This window comes from Vicugna pacos, unplaced genomic scaffold (genome assembly GCF_048564905.1).
Source record: "Vicugna pacos unplaced genomic scaffold, VicPac4 scaffold_21, whole genome shotgun sequence".
Lineage (NCBI taxonomy): Eukaryota > Metazoa > Chordata > Mammalia > Artiodactyla > Camelidae > Vicugna > Vicugna pacos.
Window position 1 is genome coordinate 18,304,094 of NW_027328742.1, and position 19,831 is coordinate 18,323,924.

Consider the following 19,831-nt stretch of genomic DNA (forward strand, 5'->3'; position numbering starts at 1 on the left):
TTCTGTGACCCTTTATGGCCAATGGTTCCCACTTCATAGCGCACCCTAACATGCTATAGTATTTGCTCATTTGTTCTCTTTACTTCTTTTTTTATTGTCTGACACACCTCCCAGTGGGGCAGAGGAAGGCGGGGCGCACTTTCTGTATATTCACTAATGTGTCTCAATAAATACCAGCTAAAGGCATGCCTAGAATGATAGCATAAAAAAACAGCCGTAGTGGGACGTGAATCCAAGTCTATCTGATTCCAAAGCCTTTCTTGTTAACCCTCAGAGTGGAGTTGTCACCCCAGAAGTGGAGATGGGACTCCCATCACATGTGCAGTCATCATGAGAGAAAACTCCAGCTGCCCTGAATCACTCAGGAACGCAGCACAGTTAGACGTACTTATTTATATCAAGAATTCCTACAGATTCACAAAAGACCAAATTTGTAAAGTAGTTAAAGATTTTTGAGAAGTTTTGATATTTCAGTAATTTTCTAAAATTAGCATCTCAGTGTCCAGAGAAATTAGATTTAATAAAATCTTCCATAATTTATAGTAAATAAATGAGAAAGAGAAGTCTTTTAGAATTTTTTAACTTAAACATGAATAAATGTTTTGAGTCATATTTAAATAGTCTTTCTGCCTCTTTGAAAGTTAGTTCATACTAATATTATGCTCATTTGTTTTCTTAAATACTTTCCCTTTTTTCAACTTAAGTTCTCACTTAAGTTCTTTAATATTAGCCTCTTCACTTCCCTGTTAAAGCTGTTAGGATTCAAATATATTAGTTAGTGGTGAAACTCGCCCTTGGCATAATTTTAACAAGGTCCTTTTTGGAAAACTGGTCTGTCCACGCACGTAGCTGTCGGCGTCGGTGTTGGCTGTGTTCGCTTCAGTCTGAATGATCGGCCGAGGCGTCTCCGCAGGAGGCACCCACCGGGGCCAACTCGCTGCGCTGCTTGTCCTCCCTAGGCTTCCATTTCCTCGTCTCTGAAATCGTGAGGATGGGGCAGCCAGTGGTCACTTAGTTCTAACCTGCGGCAGGCCCGAGCGCAGGTGCCAGCAGGTGCCAGCAGCAGCGCGGCCCCTCCCTGGCCCGCGGCTGGCCTTCCTGGGCCTGCTTGGGTCCCCCCTGGGGGTTGTCCTGCAGCTGCACGATCAAATCTCGCTCTCCTCTTGGCAGCGGCGGGCCGTGTGGGGAGACCTGGGCCCCTGAGGGTGGAGGGGCGCAGGCCGGGTCCTCGGGGTCGGGGGTCCCGGCGGCTCCGCCAGCCGGGCCGCCTCGCACAGCCACCCTCTCTGTCCCTCGCGCAGGCCTCGCCCGGCCGCGGCCGCACAGCGATGACTACAGCGCCATGAAGAAGATTCCGCCCCGGAAGCCCAAGAGGAGCCCGCACACCAAGCTCAGCGGCTCCTCGGAGGAGATCGCGGGCGCGCGGCAGGGCGCGGCCGGGGCCGGGGGCGCGCGATGCGGAGGGTCCGGCCCGCAGCGCGCCCGGGGGGTCCCCGCGCCCCCCGCGCGCCAGCCCGAGCCCGAGCCCGTGTACATCGAGATGCTGGGCCGCGCCGGCAGCCCCGAGCAGGCCGAGGCCGTGTACGAGGAGATGAAGTACCTGGCGCCCCCCGACGACCCCGGCGGCCGCGGGGTGGGCGCCTCTGCGGCGTCCGCGTCGCCGCCTCTGCCGCGCGAGGCTCGCGGCCCCTTCCTCCCGGAGGACGGCGACGCCGGCAGCCCCGCGCCTGGGCCCGGCAGGGACGCGTGCGACATCCCCACGCCCTTCCCCAACCTGCTGCCGCACCGGCCCCCGCTCCTCGTGTTCCCCCCCACCCCGGTCACCTGCTCCCCCGCGTCCGACGAGTCGCCCTTGACGCCCCTGGAGGTGAAAAAGCTGCCGGTCCTGGAGACCAACCTCAAGTACCCCGTGCAGCCCGAGGGCGCCAGCCCCCTGTCCCCTCAGCACCCCAAGAACCCCAAGGGGGACGGCGACCGGCCCGTGTCCCCCGGCGCGCACAGAGCCTCCCCGCCCCCCACGCCCCCGCCCGCGCCCCCCGCCGCCCCCCGGCCGCCCGCACACTTCACCTTGGTGCCCGAGCCCGGCGTGGGAAGGCCCGGGGCCCCCGCAGACCCGCCCAAGGGCCCCCCGAAGCTGGACTTGGCCCAGGCGGGGGCGCCCTGCAGTCCCTTCTCCAAGATCCCCTACTCACCTGGGAAGGCGGCCTGGGCCGACCACAGGAAGGCCCACCCCGGCGCCCCCTCCCCGGTGCCCTGCAGCCCCCCGAACTCCAGGCCTCTGGGCAGCCCCCTGGACGAGCTGGCCAGCCTCTTCAACTCGGGACGGAGCGTGCTCCGGAGGTCGGCGGCCGGGAGGAGAATCTGCGAGCCCGAAGGTGAATCGCGCGCACTGGGTCGTTAGGTTCCTGGGTCTAGGTGTGCGGATGTCCGCTCAGATCCAATTTAAGTCATGTTTGAGGTGATGGTGGTGGTCGTTATGAGCAGATAACGACTTAAAAAGTCTTGTGCAACCCGTAAGGCCAAGGAGGTAAGAACGAGTATTTCTGTTTTGTAGATAAAAGTTTACCGTCTGAAAATACGTAGCGCTAAACTGGGTTTAACGCAGCCTGTGACTTGGTAAGAATTAGACAGAGCAAGATTCAGCTTGAGCCACTGATGTCTGGTTCCTAATAACACTCATTTCCAACATGGACACGGCGTTTTTGTGACACTGTGGTGCGGGCCCCTCAGCTGTGCAGTTCGCAGTTGCCCCTGGAGTGTCCTCCGTCTCGTTTCCCACCTCGCTTCCGCTTCAGGTTCCTGGGTTGACCGCCTGTCCAGTGACTGCCTTACACTCAGGACCACTCACTTTGTATTGTTTTGAACGAATGATTTTTTTTTCTTTTGCTTGTATACCGCACTCAGAACGCTTTAACTCAGTTCTGTTAAATCCGCATCTTGTCCTAAGCAGCTCAGCCTAACGCCTGGTTAGCCGTTGACAGTCCAGTCAGGTGAGCTCAGGGCTAGGCTGCGGCGGCCGGAGGCTGTTGCCTGTGTTACAGAGTGTTTCTTTAGTGTCCCTGTAAAAGCGGAGCTTACTGAGCGGAAGACTCCTCACTGAGAGCTTTCTGCTCATCTCTTGTTTGTAGTTAACCACATGCGACAACGAGGCCTTTGTGCCAAAGGTGCTGTTTGGTCACAGAGTCTCTTAATAATCATAAAAAAGATAGTCATCTTCCAAAAAACATCCTAAGTCTTTTATGCAAAAAGTTGTCCAATGTTCTGTGTTTCAGGGAAGAATTACATCAATATAAAGTGTCTTCTCTTTAAGGGAGTTGTACCAGGTCCCTCAGTCATGATGCCATTAACCCGAATGTGGATGCCAACTCTTAACATCCGCATTTTACAGAGGTCGGGAGCTTCAAAGTGAGGAGGTTAAACACCTTCCTTAAGGTCAGGTGGTAGAGTGGAAATAAAAATTTGACTTATGACGTAATGTTCTGTTGTAGACATTAGCCTGCTCTTTCTCCTAAAGAAAATAACAAATACGTTGGCTTTCCTCATTTGAGGAGGTCCAAAAACTCCGGCAAATCTAGAAAACATTCTGAATAAGTGAAAAGTAGGTCAAAGCTAAGAACACTTAGCAAATGAATGAACCACCTACTCCCTCTTACTCTTCAGACAAATCAACTAATTGTTTAGCTAACAATTTCTTCTTAATTATAGGCCATTAATAAATGAAATTGTCCTTGTAAGCAGGAGATTGTTTGAATTTCCCAAATCATGTGTTTCATTCCAATGAACGACATGGAAATCTAAGGGAACAGCATTAAAGGAACAAATTAATATTTGCTTTTAGATATATATATGTATTTTAATATATGCTTATTAAGACCGCATAAACCTCATTTTACTATAGATGGGAGTTGGGTGAATTCACCTTGGCTCTATTCAAGAAAGTGAAGTTACTGAATTTCTAGACATGCATCATGGTTTGGAAATCCCTAAGTCTAGGCTCTGAGCAGAGTGGGTTACAGGGAGGCCCCCAGGCGGGGTGCAGGGACGTGCTAATCATGTTTCCCGTGGAGGCTCTAGCCAGCATTTGAGAACACACAGCCAAACCTCAAGAACAACATCATCGTTAGTGCAACTCTAAAATTACGAAACATCTATTTTCCTACCGTGGGCTTTTACAGAACGTTCTTTATTTTGAAAAGATTGACTCGAGCCACTTAGGATTTTCTCACAAGTAGACGAATTGGCAGCACCTGCCCTGGCGCTGCAGTCAGAGACCAGGTCAGCCCCATGGGCCAGGCGTCGGGGGTTCCAGCAGTGCAGCTGAGAACTCTGTGGTTCTGGATGGTCCACGGCGAGCGGAATACACTTCCCAGCTTGCAGGCTGTATTCTCATGGGATGGGCAGGTTTTAGAATGTAAAAGGGGCTTAATAAGAAGACATGGAAGAAAAAGATAGTCTTAACATTGGAGCTGCTTATATGATTATTAAGGTTTACACCATTTGATCCTGAAGCCAGTAATCCATTTCTTCTGAATGAATTGCGTGGCTGTTATTAATGATTTACTGTCGTCTTGGGACTCCTTTCCTTTAAAGTTCTAAATCTTCTACCTTCCCTTCTTTATACTTAAAGAGATTTGTCTTTTCACCTGAAATAGCTTTCTTACCCAAGAACCCAGTGGGTGGCTAATTCAGCCTAAAGGCACCTAAATTAATTACAGCTCATTTCTTGGATATTTGTGAGATGGGGAAATTGTACTGCACGTTTGCAGAAGGGTTCAAAATATTCCCCTTGCTTCTTTGGAAAGTGACCTTGAGGAGATTAAACTGCTCCTTCTTACCCTGCTAGAGATATTTCCAGTTAAAATATTCAGGAGGGTGAACTGTGGGTAGGAAGTGAGGGCCTTTGGTGTTTAATTCCACTCCATAGACTTAGATGTGGGATTCTATAAACACGATGTTTCTCAAAACAGTTCATTCTCTATAGACTCTTGGATATTCGATTTGAGGCACACCAAGTCATAGAAATTCCAAGAATCCAGGATGCAGATACAGAAAAATGGTGATTGTGCAGGTGGTAGGTGTGTCTGTAACCTGAGACAAGTCATACAGCAGCAAGTCACAGAAGTGCCCGCTCTGCCCCAGGCATCATTTTAATAACCTGCTTAATTCTCGCAAGACTAAACGCTGTCTGCTGCTAGTATCCCATTTGACAGATGGGATAACTAAGGCACAGAGATTAAACTTGCTCAAAGTCTCTTTCCTTTGAGAGACATAGCCTGACTTGAATGCAGTGGAACGTGTTCCACAAACTTAAAAATGCCATATGTGTCTTTTACAGCCCATGGGTGTATGTATACAATTTTGGAATACTGTCTGGGGGCCACTTGGCCCTTAAAAGTAAGAACGACTAAGTGTTAAAATTGTCTATGCCTTTCTGTTTATTCTGTTCATTCACAAAGTGTTTTTCAACTGATCCTATAATATGATTGATGTTCTTATGCTAATTATTGATAGTTGCTCAGTTTCAAAAATTATGAGACCAAATTCAAATGAAGGGGGAGAGTCATTGGCTTGTTTGGGCCACCAGGGTGTGCCATTGCTCCAAATGGCACTGAGGCAGCTGGTTGTTTATCTGGAAGGAGAAATAAAATGAGTCTGTTATTCTGGACCTAGTGAAAAAGATCAGGATGCACAGACATTGACAGAGATGCGGGCCACCTCGGAAATCTGAGAAGAAAGTGGAGGAGCTTGATTTGCAGAATACTCTGTAAAAGACAGTATTGTATTACTTTCTGATACTGTGTGTGTTTAGTTTATATGATGTACAGAGGTAGTTAAAAATCATACTGACAACAAAATATGTACACACAATATTTCTTTGCATATAGTAGGTGTTTATTAAATGCATTTGATGAAAACCTACCTTTAAAAAAGCAGTTTGACTTATAAATATATCTGATAAATCTAGCCCTTGTGGCATTTTTACTTAAAAAAAACCACTTAAGCCAAATGGAAATTACTCCTAATTTCAAGCATTTTATTTTATTGCATTAACATTCCAAATAAGAGTGTTCTGAGTTTTTAAATCAGAGTATTATATAAATGAATTTTTTTACAGTGTGATACTTGATTCCATAAAGCCATTTACTTTAAAAAGAATTCTTTTTAAAGTTGGTTTTATGGAAAATTTCAAACACATTTAAAAGTAAGGAGAACAGACTAACGAACTCTCTCTAGGGCCAATTCTGTCTCGTCTTCACTCCTGCCCAGTTCCCTCTGCCGTCATCGGATTGTTTTGAAGTATGTCCCAATGTCAAATCAATTTATTAATAGATATTTATAAATATTTTATTATAGAAGTCCTTTAAAAAATAAAATATTTATTCTTAAGTCACTGTAATTAGCATAGACCAATCAATCCGTTTGAGCTTCACGGATGTGAGATTTCTGCTCAGGATGGAAGCCTGCCTCTGGACACTGGAGCATCGTTTTTCATGATATAAACAAAATAATTCTCAGGAGTGAGCTTCCCCTGCAACAACAGTGGCCGGCAAGCTCTCCCACAGGGACTTCAAGAGGCTCAGAGCACAGCCCCGGCCATGGGCAGCCATGCAGACCACTTTCCCACAACAACAACAACAACAAAAATGTGGATTTCTAAGTATCGCATCCAAACAGAGCTAAGTACGAAATGTCAGCATTCCATCGGACATATAGTTGCATCTTAAATCAATATTTTATGAGGTCTTGATGTTTGTCTGCCAAATTAAGCACAATTACTTATGCATTGTTTAGTTACAAGAAGATGCTCCAGAATCACCACAATATCACAGAATCACAGGCGGAGACCTACGGTCCGCTCAGGGATAGTGTCGGTAAACTGCCACTCTCTGCTCCTGGTGTTTGAAACAGAAGTTTCGACGGTGTCTTCACTTAATCTGTGATGCAGTCTAATGAGATTGCAGCCTGAGAACTCGGTCCTCCGTAGGCAAATCTCCACATCCCATAGCGGGATGCAGGGCTTGCCGCCCCGGAGGCTTCGTGCCGCCTCGCCGGCGCTGCATCCTGTGCCGAGCCCTTCCCCTCTCACTCCCCACACGCTTTGCTTTCTCTCCATGGTGATTTATTTGTGGGGAGGGCGGTAGCCGGAGGCTTCAGGAAAATTATAGAGGGCGTGGACGGACAGGCACATAGTTTACTGATGTGTTGTGGGGTGTTTTCCTGCCTCGTGTGAAGATCTCCCTCCCCTGAGAGTGAGGAATGCCTCCGTGTTCTGGAGCCGTTTGAAATCAACAGGAGATTTCCCTCATTTTCCAAATGAGCAGGTCTTCGGGCAAGTCCTCTGCTTGTCACTCAGTGGACGCCAGGCAAGGATGAGCCAGAGAAAGGTGCTCCCCCCACCCCGGCCCCCGCCTCCGCCGTGTGTCAGTGAATCTGAGCTTTGACGTAAGGAGAGTCACTCTCTCTGTGAGAAAAGGCTTGCTTCACCCACGTCCTGGCCCCTCCGCGCTGACGGACAGCATCTGAGTTTGGAAATCGCAGCCGTGCCTCGCCACGTCTCTGCTTCCCCAGACGTCCAGCACACACAATACTTAGGCCATCTGCACTTGGACGAGAGCTTTCCGCTGGCGTAAGCTGATCAGCATCCAAACTGACCTACGTTAAGAGCACAAAGCTCTTGGTCCTCTGTGTTAATTGGACGTTTTTAAAAAAGAACCTACGCTTTGTTGTGAATGTCCATGAGGTTTTTTTCTCACACTTTACAGCGCCTTCTCTCAGGAATTCACACGGGGAGATTGTGCAACCAGCGACCTGTATTAACTTGTACAGCGGACTCCCTCACAGTCATCCAAAAAGCATCTACTTAATGCGAGTGCAGGGCTTGCTACTGGGAACCAAAGAAGAGAGAGAATCGGTGTGCCCTGCCCTCTCACAGACACCGGGGAACAGCTGGGTCCACCCCATTTCAGTGAGGGACAGTCTAGCAGGAAGCGGCTTTACCTGGGGGGCCACAAACCATTCGTGGGGCCGTGGCTGAGCCCCAGGCGGCCTGGGGGCCTCGAGCTATGCTTGTTCCTTGTTTGGGGAGAGACTTCACAGGCTTCATCCAATGCTCACAAAGTGTCGGCGACCTGGGTGGAGTGCAGGGCCCTTCCCTGCAGCAGACGGGCACAGGTGGTGACGGCGGCTGGGAGGAGGAGTGCGTTGCCACTGTGGAGTCTAGGAGAGCCCGGTGCCAGGGCCGACCTCGAGCAGGACAGGTGATGTGTGAGGATGGTGGGGCACGGAGTTCCCCGGGTGCAGAAGGAAGGGTTAGATATGGCAGCCGGAGTTGCTGATGTGGGGTGAGCCCTGCCCCTGAATGTGTGCTCAAGGTACCTAGTCCTTTTAGCTGGGAGCATGAGACCAGAGAGGGCTACTGGTCTGCATGGACACAGACCAGGTGTGTTTTCGACCTGGACACTTGGCGGCAAGACCTGGCATCCTCTCGCACGTTCCTCTTCTGTCTTGCTAGCATTCAGCATTAACCCCTGGGGTCGCTCCTACAGAGCCGGCCGGGAGCCAGAGGGCGAAGGTAAACCCAACGGAGGGCAGCAGTCCTAGGTACGTGCGTGTGACCTCCGACAGCGGGAGGTGCTCAGAAGCACCACGGAGCGCGTGGTCGCGGCACTCCGTGAACAGCTGACATTTGTAAGTGGCTCTTTCCTGTCGGCCAGCGTGCTGACGTCCCTTGTCCCTGGGTCCTGTCTCCGAGACCAGCGGAGCAGGTGTCAGCCTCCCCATTTACTCATGAGCACTCAGGGACTCGGAGGGGTTAGGTGGCTTTCCCATAATCACAGAAACTAGTCATTCCCAGGGTCAGAAGTCAAGCACGTCCCTTTTCTCCCAAACCCTGGATTCTTCCTATTATAGCATTCTTCATCTCCAAAAACAAACAAACAAACAAAAACCAATTAAAATGTAGGAATGATGCAAAGGCCCTGTCTCAGGAAGTCACTCCCTTCTGAAGGTAAACGTGAACTCCTCACCGGGAGATCTGGGACGAGGGCACAGAAAACTCAAAAAAAGCCACATGCAGCTGCTGGGCATGCTCCTGAGGGACATGCAAGGGCCGTTTTCACCTGAGAGGAGGTTCTTTCAGTGCCGCTTTTCTATAAAACCTCTCCGCTCTCCTGTCGCACAAAGCACCCGCTTTGGGTCAGGGACGCACAGCACACAGGCTGCGTCAGAGTACGTCCTCACATTCAAAGACCGGCTCCTGGCCTTCTGTCTCCCTTTGTCTCAGCCTCCGTGAGGGCTTGCTGGGCACAGCGCCTGCCTACAGGGAAGCGGCCACTCACGGAGGTTGCATTCTTTGCAGAGTGCCCACCCAGCGCCTTTCCTGAAGGAAGTATTTGACTCTGCAGGATGTGAGCGGCCGTCCTGGTCGTGGGGCATCTCAGATGCCTGCTCAGGACCAGCCGGAAGGTAAAGGTGTAGCAACCCTCACCTCGTCCCCGGAGCCGTGCTGAGGGCCGCAAGGTGGTCAGCCGTGGTCCTCGGCAGCTGCTGGGAGCAGGGCGGGAGAGCGGACACACCCAGCGTAGCTCTCCTCGTCCATCTCTACGGCAGCTTCTGCTTTTCTAAATTATGTGGTTGCGGAAGCAGAGAGATAACAGTGAACTTAGAAACACGGCTGAATGAGAAATTAGTGTCGGGCCCCGACTCAGAGCCCTGCAGCACATGTTTGCTGGGAGAATCTTCAGCTCTTCAGGTCTCCTGAGCTGGGCACCTCCACTGGGTCCTGCTACCTCGTTATTCTTGGAAACCCAGAAGCAAAACCAAGTGGAGAGTTGTGACAATTAAATATTTAGATCAACTGATCAAAACGTTACCCTCTGAATAGTGTGAGTTGTCTGGGGAAGTTTCCTTAACACATTGGCCGTGCAGCTGCAGCTGGTAGCACGCAGCCGTCCCGGGGACTCGGATCTTGCATAAATAGTTCTTCATCTTGAGATGAGCCAAAGGAGGCTGGGGAGCCGGCGCAGCTGGGCTGTTCTCCGAGGCCCCGTCCGTGGGAGGAGACTCCATTGTACCTGGAAATCTGGGGGAAAAAGGCAGTCTTTTCCGAAGCGGATTATTTTTCATAACCCTGGAAATATTTTTCATACCGTCAAGCCGTTAAAGCAAGCGGCCATTGTGTACGGTGGGTCTCTCTGCTAGATTCTGAATTAAACTCCCACTGGGGGCTCCGAAGAGAAACCCAGGGCTTTATCCTCTAAGCCACTCGGAGACGCTCCGTAAGCAAGTTAATAAAGACCTTCCTGACTATCTGCATCTCATTCTTGCCACATAATACAATGTCCTGGGGTTTCCTTCCTTTTGTGAAGAAATGCTTGGAAGAGACATGGTGCGTGGAATGTTTTCCTAAAGATGGGCTGGCTTGCTACCCTGTTCTCTCCTTCCATATGAGCACTGGAAGAAAAAACCCTGTTTCTTAATTACCTAAGAGTGTTTAGGTCCTTTATGCCAGTTGAGTCATTTTTTATGATTAATTCTCAGATTAGCCTAGAAAATTCCACACCATCTGAGAGTGAGCTCTCTTCGGGGTCACGGTACCCAGTGCGCCATCCCAGGAGCCAGCAGTCCCCCTCCTACCCACCCACCCACCGTATGCAAACCTTCTCAGACCCTCTCTTAGCCTGGCTTTCTCTCCTTTCTTCTTTTGATTTCTCCTCAAAATCTGCAGTTTCATACTTAGTGTGCATTTGCAATTACTGGGCCATCGCAATTTCACGTGCAGTGAATACACGTTAATTGTAACAGGACAATAGACAACAATCTGGTTCGGTTCCTCCCACGTAGATGATGAGGTCCTGAAATAGGCAGGGCCCAGACCAGGCAGGTGCGAGCTGGACGTGCGCTGACATGCGTTTCCAGTGGAACACTCCCTTTGCCAGTTCCCGGGGAGGCCGTGCATCGCCCAGAGTCCTGCAGAGCCTCCAGAAGAGCCACTCCACACCCAAACTCCACTCCGGCTCATGATCAAATATACTCTTCCAAAAAAAAAAACAAATGTCCATCTTAAAGAAGGGAAGGACTGACGGGTACATCAGAGGTCCCACAGGAAAAATTCCCAAGCATGTTTGGATCTGGGTTTTATTACTCTCTTTGATGTGGAAAGACCCAGGAGGTAAGAGACGGAAGACTTGAGCAAAGCAATGGGTGAAAACTGCCCCTCTGCAGGCATTTGCATGTCACTGAAAAGCAAAGTAAAACTCGCAGCCCTTAAATGACTTCCTGAAGTCACGTTTGTTCGTTTGTTCGCTGAAGTTACCTTTGCTTAATTCCAGTTCTCAGGTGAGGCCACCAGCCGATGGGGCCAGGCTGGTTTTAGACGCAGGATGAGGGAGTGGCATATAGAGCACAAAGGACTAGTTTAACATAGGGTGACCCCCACAATACTTCTCCCCATTCACTTTATCTTTTTTTCAAGTAAATGACTGATGCTCAGTGGCAGATCTGTAGTGCAAAAAGAGTCATTTTCAAAAATTTTTCATGAGAATTGTATTAACTTTATTTTGTCTCTTGGTATTTAACCACTTCTATGTGTGGCTCGGAATGGGGCCCCTCTTGGAGTTTTAACAGATAAATTGCTTTAAGAATAACTCCTTCAGTCCTTTAGAAAGATGTAGTCTGCACTCGCTCCATTTCAGGGACACTGTCGTCTGCTCCCATCTTCACATGCTGTCCTGGTGCCTTCTGGGCATCCCTGTCTCCACCAAGCAGACCTCAGCACAAGCCAAGATGTGGCTGCATCACTTACGTGTCGTACAAGACAGTCAAACTCTGATTGCTGGCATTCATTTCACTGATGGCGTTGCAGCCACGGGGGGAGCCTCCTCTGCTCACTTACTCAGGCTTGAAATCACGTCTGATGGACGGAGGCTGGGATGCTGACATGGGACAGCGGCACTATGCTTCTAGATGATGGGGAGGGATCAAAAAAATGTCCTTTTAATCTGATGATCATTAGAAAACTCAGGGATGTGGTCCAGCTGCCAATCAGAGAGCATTCCCCTTGCTGCAGGGATCGAATCCATCCTAGGAACTCTGTAATGATTTTAGGGAAGACGGTCCATTTTTTAGATAATAAAATCATTCTATGACATGGCCGCCAAGACATACAGTTCTTCTCAGAATTTAAACCATCAGAGGTTCACCTCAGGCAAAGAGATTCAACTCGCCGTAGAATTGTGTGTTGCTGTTTGCTACCTGCCTCAAGTTTTCAAAAGGTTTTGGAAAAGTCATTTAATAAGAAAGGGGAGCTTCATTCATCTGTTCAGAAAATGCACTGAGGGTCTGTTTTGCGCTGGGCATTGTAATAAGTTGTATGGATTTTAAAAGTGAAATACAGGGTCTGCTGGGAAGCCGCTCACAGCAGGGAAACACGGAAAACCCAAGGCACCAGGTAGCGAGGGAGGAAGTGAGTGAGGACACCATTCATGTTTCTCCAAACACTGCCTACCCTTAATGCCTGTGAAACACTGCATTTTTATTCGATTCATGCAACTCTCTTTCGTTTTTAAATGTTTACTGTGACCCACTACACTGATTTCCCAAATATGACTTTGAAACACTGGTCCGGAGGGTAGGATTTAGATGGAGGGGTGACGAGACTGTAGGCAGACCCCTCCCTCCGGCTGAGGCAGCGTGAGCTGCATCAGGACTGTGAGGAGGAGGGCTCAGAGCAGGGCAGATGCCATCAGTAAGTGACGCTTGGGGGAGCGACACCAGGGTGGGTGGAGAGGCGCTTCTATGTTCATTTGCATGTAAACATGTATACTTCACAAATGGTTAATGAGAAACGCTTACTTGCAGGCGTTCGAGGAGGGGACCCCACCTCCTGGCTGGCTCGGGGGGTCTCCTCCTACAGCCCGGGGTGAAAGGCGGGCCCACGGGAGACCCCGGTCAGCCCTTTCCCACGGGGTCCCAGTGGCTCATCCATCCTGAGTAACTGGCATCCGCGCTGTGACAGCTCCCAGGAGACTCAGTCACCTGCACGTAGGGATGGAGGCCAAGGGAGTTAGAAACGCCAACCAGTCTGCCCAGGGAGGGACTCAGTCGCAGGAGCCAGCGGAGAAGGAGGCACGCGGCTCGAGGAGGCTTCGGACAAGAACTCACGTCTACAGAGACATTTCAATGTGTGACGGAAGGCGCTGCGGGCTGGCAGCCAGCCACCGTGGGCAGGGGCTGTCCCGGGGGGGCAGGGGCCCGCCACACGTTGTCACCCTGCAGAGACGCCCCTGCCCCAGGCTGAGATGGCTGCTGTCCTGAGCCCCCGCGGTCCCCAGTGTCCTGCCCCCCAACCCGTCCCCTCCCTTAGGTGCTGACACAGGGAGAGGCTCCCAGGGCCCCGTGGGCCTGGGCCTCTGCCCTCTGGGCTGTGCGGTATTTGAGGGCGGACACATTTGTGATTAGTTCTGAGCAAGACTCGACCCCCACCACTGCCTTCTGGTTTTTGCCTTTCGCTGACCTCCCTGGTTGTCCCTGAGCGCGCTGCAGTGCCGTCAGTGAAATGAATGCCGGCAGTCAGAGGCTGCCTCGCGGGACACGTGAGAGATGCAGCCGAATGCCGGCTTGTGCTGAGGCTCACGTGGTGGCAGCGGGACACCCGGAAGCCCCCAGAACAGCATGTTGTGACAGAAACAGAAGGCAGTGCCCCGAAATGGGGCAGATGTAGATTGTATCTTTCTCAAGGGCTGAAGGGGTTATCCTGAAAGCAGTTCGTCTATTAAAAATCCAAAAGGGGCCCCATTCTGAGCTCCACCTAACGGCGGTTAAATACCAAGAGCCAAAACAAAGTCAACACGATTCTCATGAAAATAAGCACATGAATAAATAAATAAACAAATGAACAAGCCGCCTGGTTCTAGAGGAATCTGGGCCGGGCTGTTGGTTTTCCCCGAGGGAGGATGTAGAGGCTGATGGGAGTGTCGCAGGGACACCTACTGGGGTCTTTTTTCAGGTTGGGGCTGTCCCTAGCTGCCCATCCAGGCAACACCCTGCAAGCGTCCTGACCATCGGGAGCCCCCGATGGAAGGACAGGAGCACCGTGCTCTCCGCCTGTGCTTTCTGGGGAAGGAGGGGAGGAGCCGCCCTCCCGAGCCAGGGCCGCTGTGCAGGTGCTGGGTCCTGGGGCACTGGGGTGCCCGTGGCCACGGGCACAGGGGGAATGTAACAATAACCGCTGTGCAAACGCTGTGGCCCGTGCGATGAGACGTGAGGAACGGCTCTCCGGGCCGGCTTGCTGTGTGGATGCTGCACGTTCAGCTGTTTTGGGGCGGGCAGGCTGCAGGGGAGAGAATGGCGACGGGCTTTCCCTGATGGCGGCCGGGGCAGCAGAGGTGGGCTCCCAAAGATCCGGCTCGTCAAACTGAAAAGGAAACTGGCGCAACAGAATTTTCTGTGCCTTTTTGGGTGAAAAACCTTATTTATACTGACAGGCATTTTTTAGCTTTACTATGGTGCGTTCTTGCCCTGCTCAGCACATATGTTGTTGAAGATATCACTCTATTTCCTGCTTCAGTTGGTGTTTTTAGCACAAACCATCTCTGAAGACTTGGCAGGGGAGGGGGTGGCAGGCGCTGAGGGGAGGGGCAAGGGAGCACTCCCGCCCCACCCGGCTCAACCCCGAGGATGCGTAGTGAGGGGCTTCCTGCGGAAAGGATGCTTCAGACACGAGCTCAGGAGCAGTTCTGAGCCACTCAAAGGTGCTGGCTCCATAGAGGGTTTTAGGAAGTAGAGAGGAAAGCTGGGGTGGGGGTGGGGTCTAGCCTGCTAAGAAGCAGGGCCGGCGATGACATTTTCTCAACCTGCCCAGCCTTTCCAGCTCCACCCTGTTGTGTTTTGCCATTTCTTGGCTAATCAGTTCCTACAGAATTATGACCACATTGTGGGACTCGGCCGTGTCCCAGGAGTGGTGGTGAGGGAACCTCGTGTCGGCCCGTTTCCTCGGGACTGGTGACACTGAAGCCCTCTCTTGATGCATTTCTGGGGCTGTTCGCAGAGGGACGATAAAGTCTGGTTCACCCGGTTTCGGGTCAGACTTGCAATGTTCATTGATTGACTGATTAATTAGTGGAGATGCTGGGGCTGGAACCCAGGACCTCCCGCACGCTAGGCATGCGCTCTGTCACTGAGCTGTACCCTCCTCCCCCCACCACGCTGTTCCAGACCCAAGCCCCTCCTAGCACGCGTCTCCCTTGGGTAACGTGCCCTCCGCGGGCAGCTTACATCTCGATGCACGACCCCACGCGTGACTCTGCTCTTCTTGTTTGAGTGTAGGACCAGCCTCCGGGTCCATGAGAATCTTATGATTGACATCTGTCTTTCTCTGAAACAGTGTGCCAAATGTTTGGTCCTGCTCTTCTGTATAAGAAAAAAGTCAAACTTCCTTCTCAGAAGCCTGTGACAGCAGCGTGCAAGGGGCTGGGGAGTGGCCCTAGGTCCTTGTGTGTGTTTCTTCCTCACGGGCAATGATAAAAGATTCCAGAGAAATCAGAGATTTGACATGCGTTGTTCTTGTAACACAGGGTGAGTTTGGTTTAACACAAACTAGGTGCCGATTAGGGTCGGAGAGGTCCTAGCCACCTGTCTGTGTGTGTCTGTTGGCAGAGTCTAGCTGCAGCTTCTAAATTTTAAAAACAAGGGTGTGAGAAGTGGCAGGACCATGCCCGGCTCCTCTCGCAGCCTTTGTACTTTTCCTTAATGCCAGAGAGGGAAACACAAGCACGCCCCTCCCCGCAGTAGCTTTTCTGCAGAGGAATTTTCCTATAGACTTGCAGGATGAATTACAGCCAGCACACGTAATGAGTTTAAAATGTATTTTCACATTATGCCTTGCATCACACTCTCACTCAGCATTAAATCAGTCAAACAGCTATAGTTTGTTTTTCTCCTGTGTTACTGAAACCTGGATCCTAATCTCGTATGTTTCCAAAATACACTCTCAAACCATCTCAGGTTAAGGTAACTGAGACTGAAATGATGTCTTTAAGCATTCTTCTTAAAGCAACCCTCCAGGGCCCGTTCCTTCCTCATTCCTCTTGACCTTTCTGTGGCATTTGGTGCCATCAGCCTCCCTCTGCTACAAGAAGCCCTTCCTTCTGCTGATCGCTGACCCTCATCCCTGCCCAGGTGCTCTCCCCCAAGCCCGCACCTGCCCTTTTGCACCCACAACCCCCTGTACTCTGCCTTCTGGCTCCTTACTCGGAGGAATGTTGCTTTTCCTGGAAGCAATCCTCCCTACCGAAGGATTTTTAGATTTTTTTTTCAGTCCTAGTAACGCTCTTGTTCAAATAATCGCCACTCGGTTTGCCCTGTGGGTAGGTGGCTGTCGCTTCAAAGACCACATCCAGGGCTCCACCCTCGTCCTGATCACCAGGCCCCTGCCTAGTCCTGACTCATTCCCATCCCTCGGCCCGAAGGGACCACAGCTCGGTGAACCCCCAACTTCCCTTCCTCCTGCCACTGCCTGAGTCTAAATTCTCACTGCTTTTCCATTTCTAACCTCTCCTCGAAGCTCGTCAGCGGTACGCTTTTGGGGCTGGATGAATAGCCCTTTACAAATCCAGCCTCCCTCCCACCACACCCTCGCCCAGAATCCTCGCCGGAACCCACTCGGTGATGCTGCTGAGCTCCCGGCGGCTCATCCCCTATTTCCCAGGGCAGGGAGAGGGCAGAGCCCGTGAGGTCCTGACTCTGCTGCTCAAGGTTCCTGCTTCCTGCTTCCTGCTTCCTTCTCCCTCCTCCTCTCCACATTCTGTCCATGCCTCCAAACCCAGGGTTTTCTCCCACTGCCCACACAGTGGGGCTCCCCCAGCCACCGCAGCCCGTCTCGCCTGTGGACCCCTGGGCATTTGCATGACTGTCCTTTCAGCCTCTGGTCCGCTGTTGCCTCCACGTTTGCCCTGAAGGGGCCGAGGAGGTGACCACTTTTGAGCTGGGTCACCTTTTCTGTCGAGTCACCACTCAGATGCTTGAGAAGGGGCACCTGTTAGGATGCACCCTGGGTGTCACTCCCACACGTGTTAGCAATTTATGTGTCAAAGGCTTTAACACAAAAACCCAGCAAGCATTAATTCAGCCGAGTAAGATGGAACTCCTGCAGTGGCTGGTCCAGGTTGCTCATTCCTGCACCCCCGAGGTGGTTGTCCAGCCATCTGTGCTTCCGTGCATCCCTGTCCTTTACGTGTCTTGTCGCCCCTCTCAGATGGGAGCATCTGAGGAGCCAGTTCTTTGAGGCGTATCTTTCTAAAAGCTCTCGGCTGCATCTTCGTATGCAATTTGAATTGTGTCAGACTTAACAGACACGTGTCCAAGCCCTGGAGAAATCTCCCAGTTTGGAGGAGGAACGTGGTTGGCTTCTGGGTCGCCATCAGCTCCCCAGAGTGGCCACCAACTCAGGGCCATCTCAGTGCTTCCCAGGGAGGGAGGCCACTGTGCCGCTGTCTTCTGGACGTCGACTGGGAGTGAGTTCGCCTCTGAGTCGCTCACTGCAGCGCGTGTTTCTCTAACCCCCAGACTTACTCAAGGGGTCTTCCCCGTCCCGAGAAAGACGCTTCTCTCCCCCGCTGAAGAATCTGTGCTTTCCTTCCCCAAGAGACCTACCTCTTCTTAGCCTCCGTCTCCCCTCTGCTTTCCCTCAACAAAACCCTGTCTTCTTTCCTCTCCTCAACGCAGCCCCCGTCATGAGCATATTCATTCCTCTCACGTCCAGGGAAGCGGCCACTGCGGTCCTGCGGGCAGCGTGGAGTCGGCCCTTTCCCGCCAGGACATTGCCCCAGGACCCGTGTCAAGCAGCAACACGCCTCAAAAGAGTGAACAGAAACAGACCCGCAGACACAGCCAGCACTGTGATAGTTACTGGGGAAAGGGGGTGGGAGGGGATAAATTTGGGAGCTCAAGATTTGCAAATGTTAGCCACTATCTATAAAAATAGATTTTTAAAAAAGCTTTCTTTTGTACAGCACAGGGAACTATGTTCAATATCTTGTAATAACCTTTAATGAAAAAAATATGAAAATGAATATATGTATGTATGTGCAAGCCTGGGACACTTGCTGTGCCCCAGAGTAAACCCAGGGCGCAGGATCTGAGCTGACGCATCACCGCCCAGCGCTCTGTGCCCGGGACAGGTTCTGTGTTCTCTATTTTCAAGAAGTTGAAATTTGTCCCATTGGCAGAAGGAGGGACTTTTTTAAGGGAAAGAATAAAGAGGACAAAAATTTAGGGAGCAAAGTGGACATTAACTTAAAATGAGGAAATACAGCCAAGGACTCATTGTTCTGTGCCTTGAACAGGACCTGCACGTACCAGATGCTCCACAAATGTCTGTTGAAAGGAAAAGAGAATAAGTGACAAATCTATCGCTTCAGCAGCGTTGCTGTAGAAAGTTGGTCAGAGAAAGCAGACAGGTCCGGAGATGTTCACGTGGGTGTTTGACTGATTGTCACTGGCCCTTGCAAGTGGGGTGGTCTGGAGCCCCCACTGTAGACTTGTGGTCACCCTGCCTCTGACTGTCTCTAGGCACCAAGATTCCAGAGTCAACACTGACCAAACTGCCTCTAGTGTCCTGACATTAGACATTGCAAAACCATGGAGAGTAAGATTCTTTGCGGAGTGACCGTGTGGACCTTGTGTGTTGGTAGGACGGTCATGAAAGAATCATCGGTGGTCATGGTGGGAACATAGTGAAAATACCCAGCGTGCCGCCATCCGTCAGGGACAGATGTCCAGTACCTGCAGGCAGCACTCTTAGGTAGATGGCAGACAGCTCTAGCCCTTTGCTTCTGTTTCTGGAAGACATTGCATTACTGTGGCCTGTATTCCCCACCCTGGCGTCTCATACCTGCGAGTGGCTCATTTATTTTGTACCTGGAAGTTTCTACCTCTCAGGTGCCCTCACCTGGTTCCCTTGTCCCCCCACCACCCTCCCCTCTGGCAACCACCTGTCCATTCTCTAAATCTATGACTCTGTTTCTGTTTTGCTATGTGTGGTCACTTGTGTTGTTTTTTTAAATTCCACACATAAGTGAAATCATACAGTATTTGTCTTTCTCTGCCTGACTCATTTCACTTAACATAATAAATACCTTCTAGGTCCATCCCTGCTGCCCCAGATGACAAGGCTTCATTCTTTGCACAGCTGAGTAATATTCCACTGTGTGTGTATGTGTGTGTGTGTGTATATATATATATACACACACACACACTGCATCTTCTTCATCCAGTCACCCGTCCGCGAGCACTTGGGTTGCTTTTATATTTTGCCTGTTGCATCCGCTGCAAGTTAACACCCTTAGGTAGAAAGCAAACAGCTCTGCCCTACGAATAAGTAAAATGCATACTCACACACTGTGACGTTTTCCGTACCTTCTAATTTTAAATAGGGATTAGAACTCAAAGGTGTGTTACTAACAGTGGAAATCCTTTTATTCGTTTCCAATAATCTTATGTGAGTGGGGACAAATGTGTACTGTGATGTATGACTTCTGTATCATAATTCACATGATCTGTTTGGTTCATAAACTTGTCCACTCTTCTGCAGTTACAGAAAGTGTGCTTTCTCTTACGAAATGATTTTTTATGCAAGGCTGTTGTATTAATTTGTTTGTTATTCATTATTCTCTTTTTCCATCAAATGTTTGTTGAGCTCCTACTGTGTGCAGGCACCCTTGAAGGCACCAGTATCACATCTGAGCTCGTGCTGACATGTTTCTAGAGGGAGGAGAGGGGAAATAAACAAACTACGGAAATGGGATGTGCCATTGGTGAGGACTTTGCGCAAAAC

General features: G+C 50.7%; 1 protein-coding gene across 1 annotated transcript in view; it reads left to right on the plus strand.

Annotated features, from left to right (window-relative positions):
* The window catches only part of LOC140694373 (unconventional myosin-XVI-like), a 272,327-nt gene that overhangs the window by 216,648 nt on the left and 35,848 nt on the right, over nucleotides 1–19,831 (plus strand). The window contains exon 25 of the mRNA XM_072957644.1: nucleotides 1,302–2,375. Within this exon, the coding sequence (XP_072813745.1) occupies nucleotides 1,302–2,375 (1,074 nt within the window). The remainder of the gene's footprint in view (nucleotides 1–1,301; nucleotides 2,376–19,831) is intronic.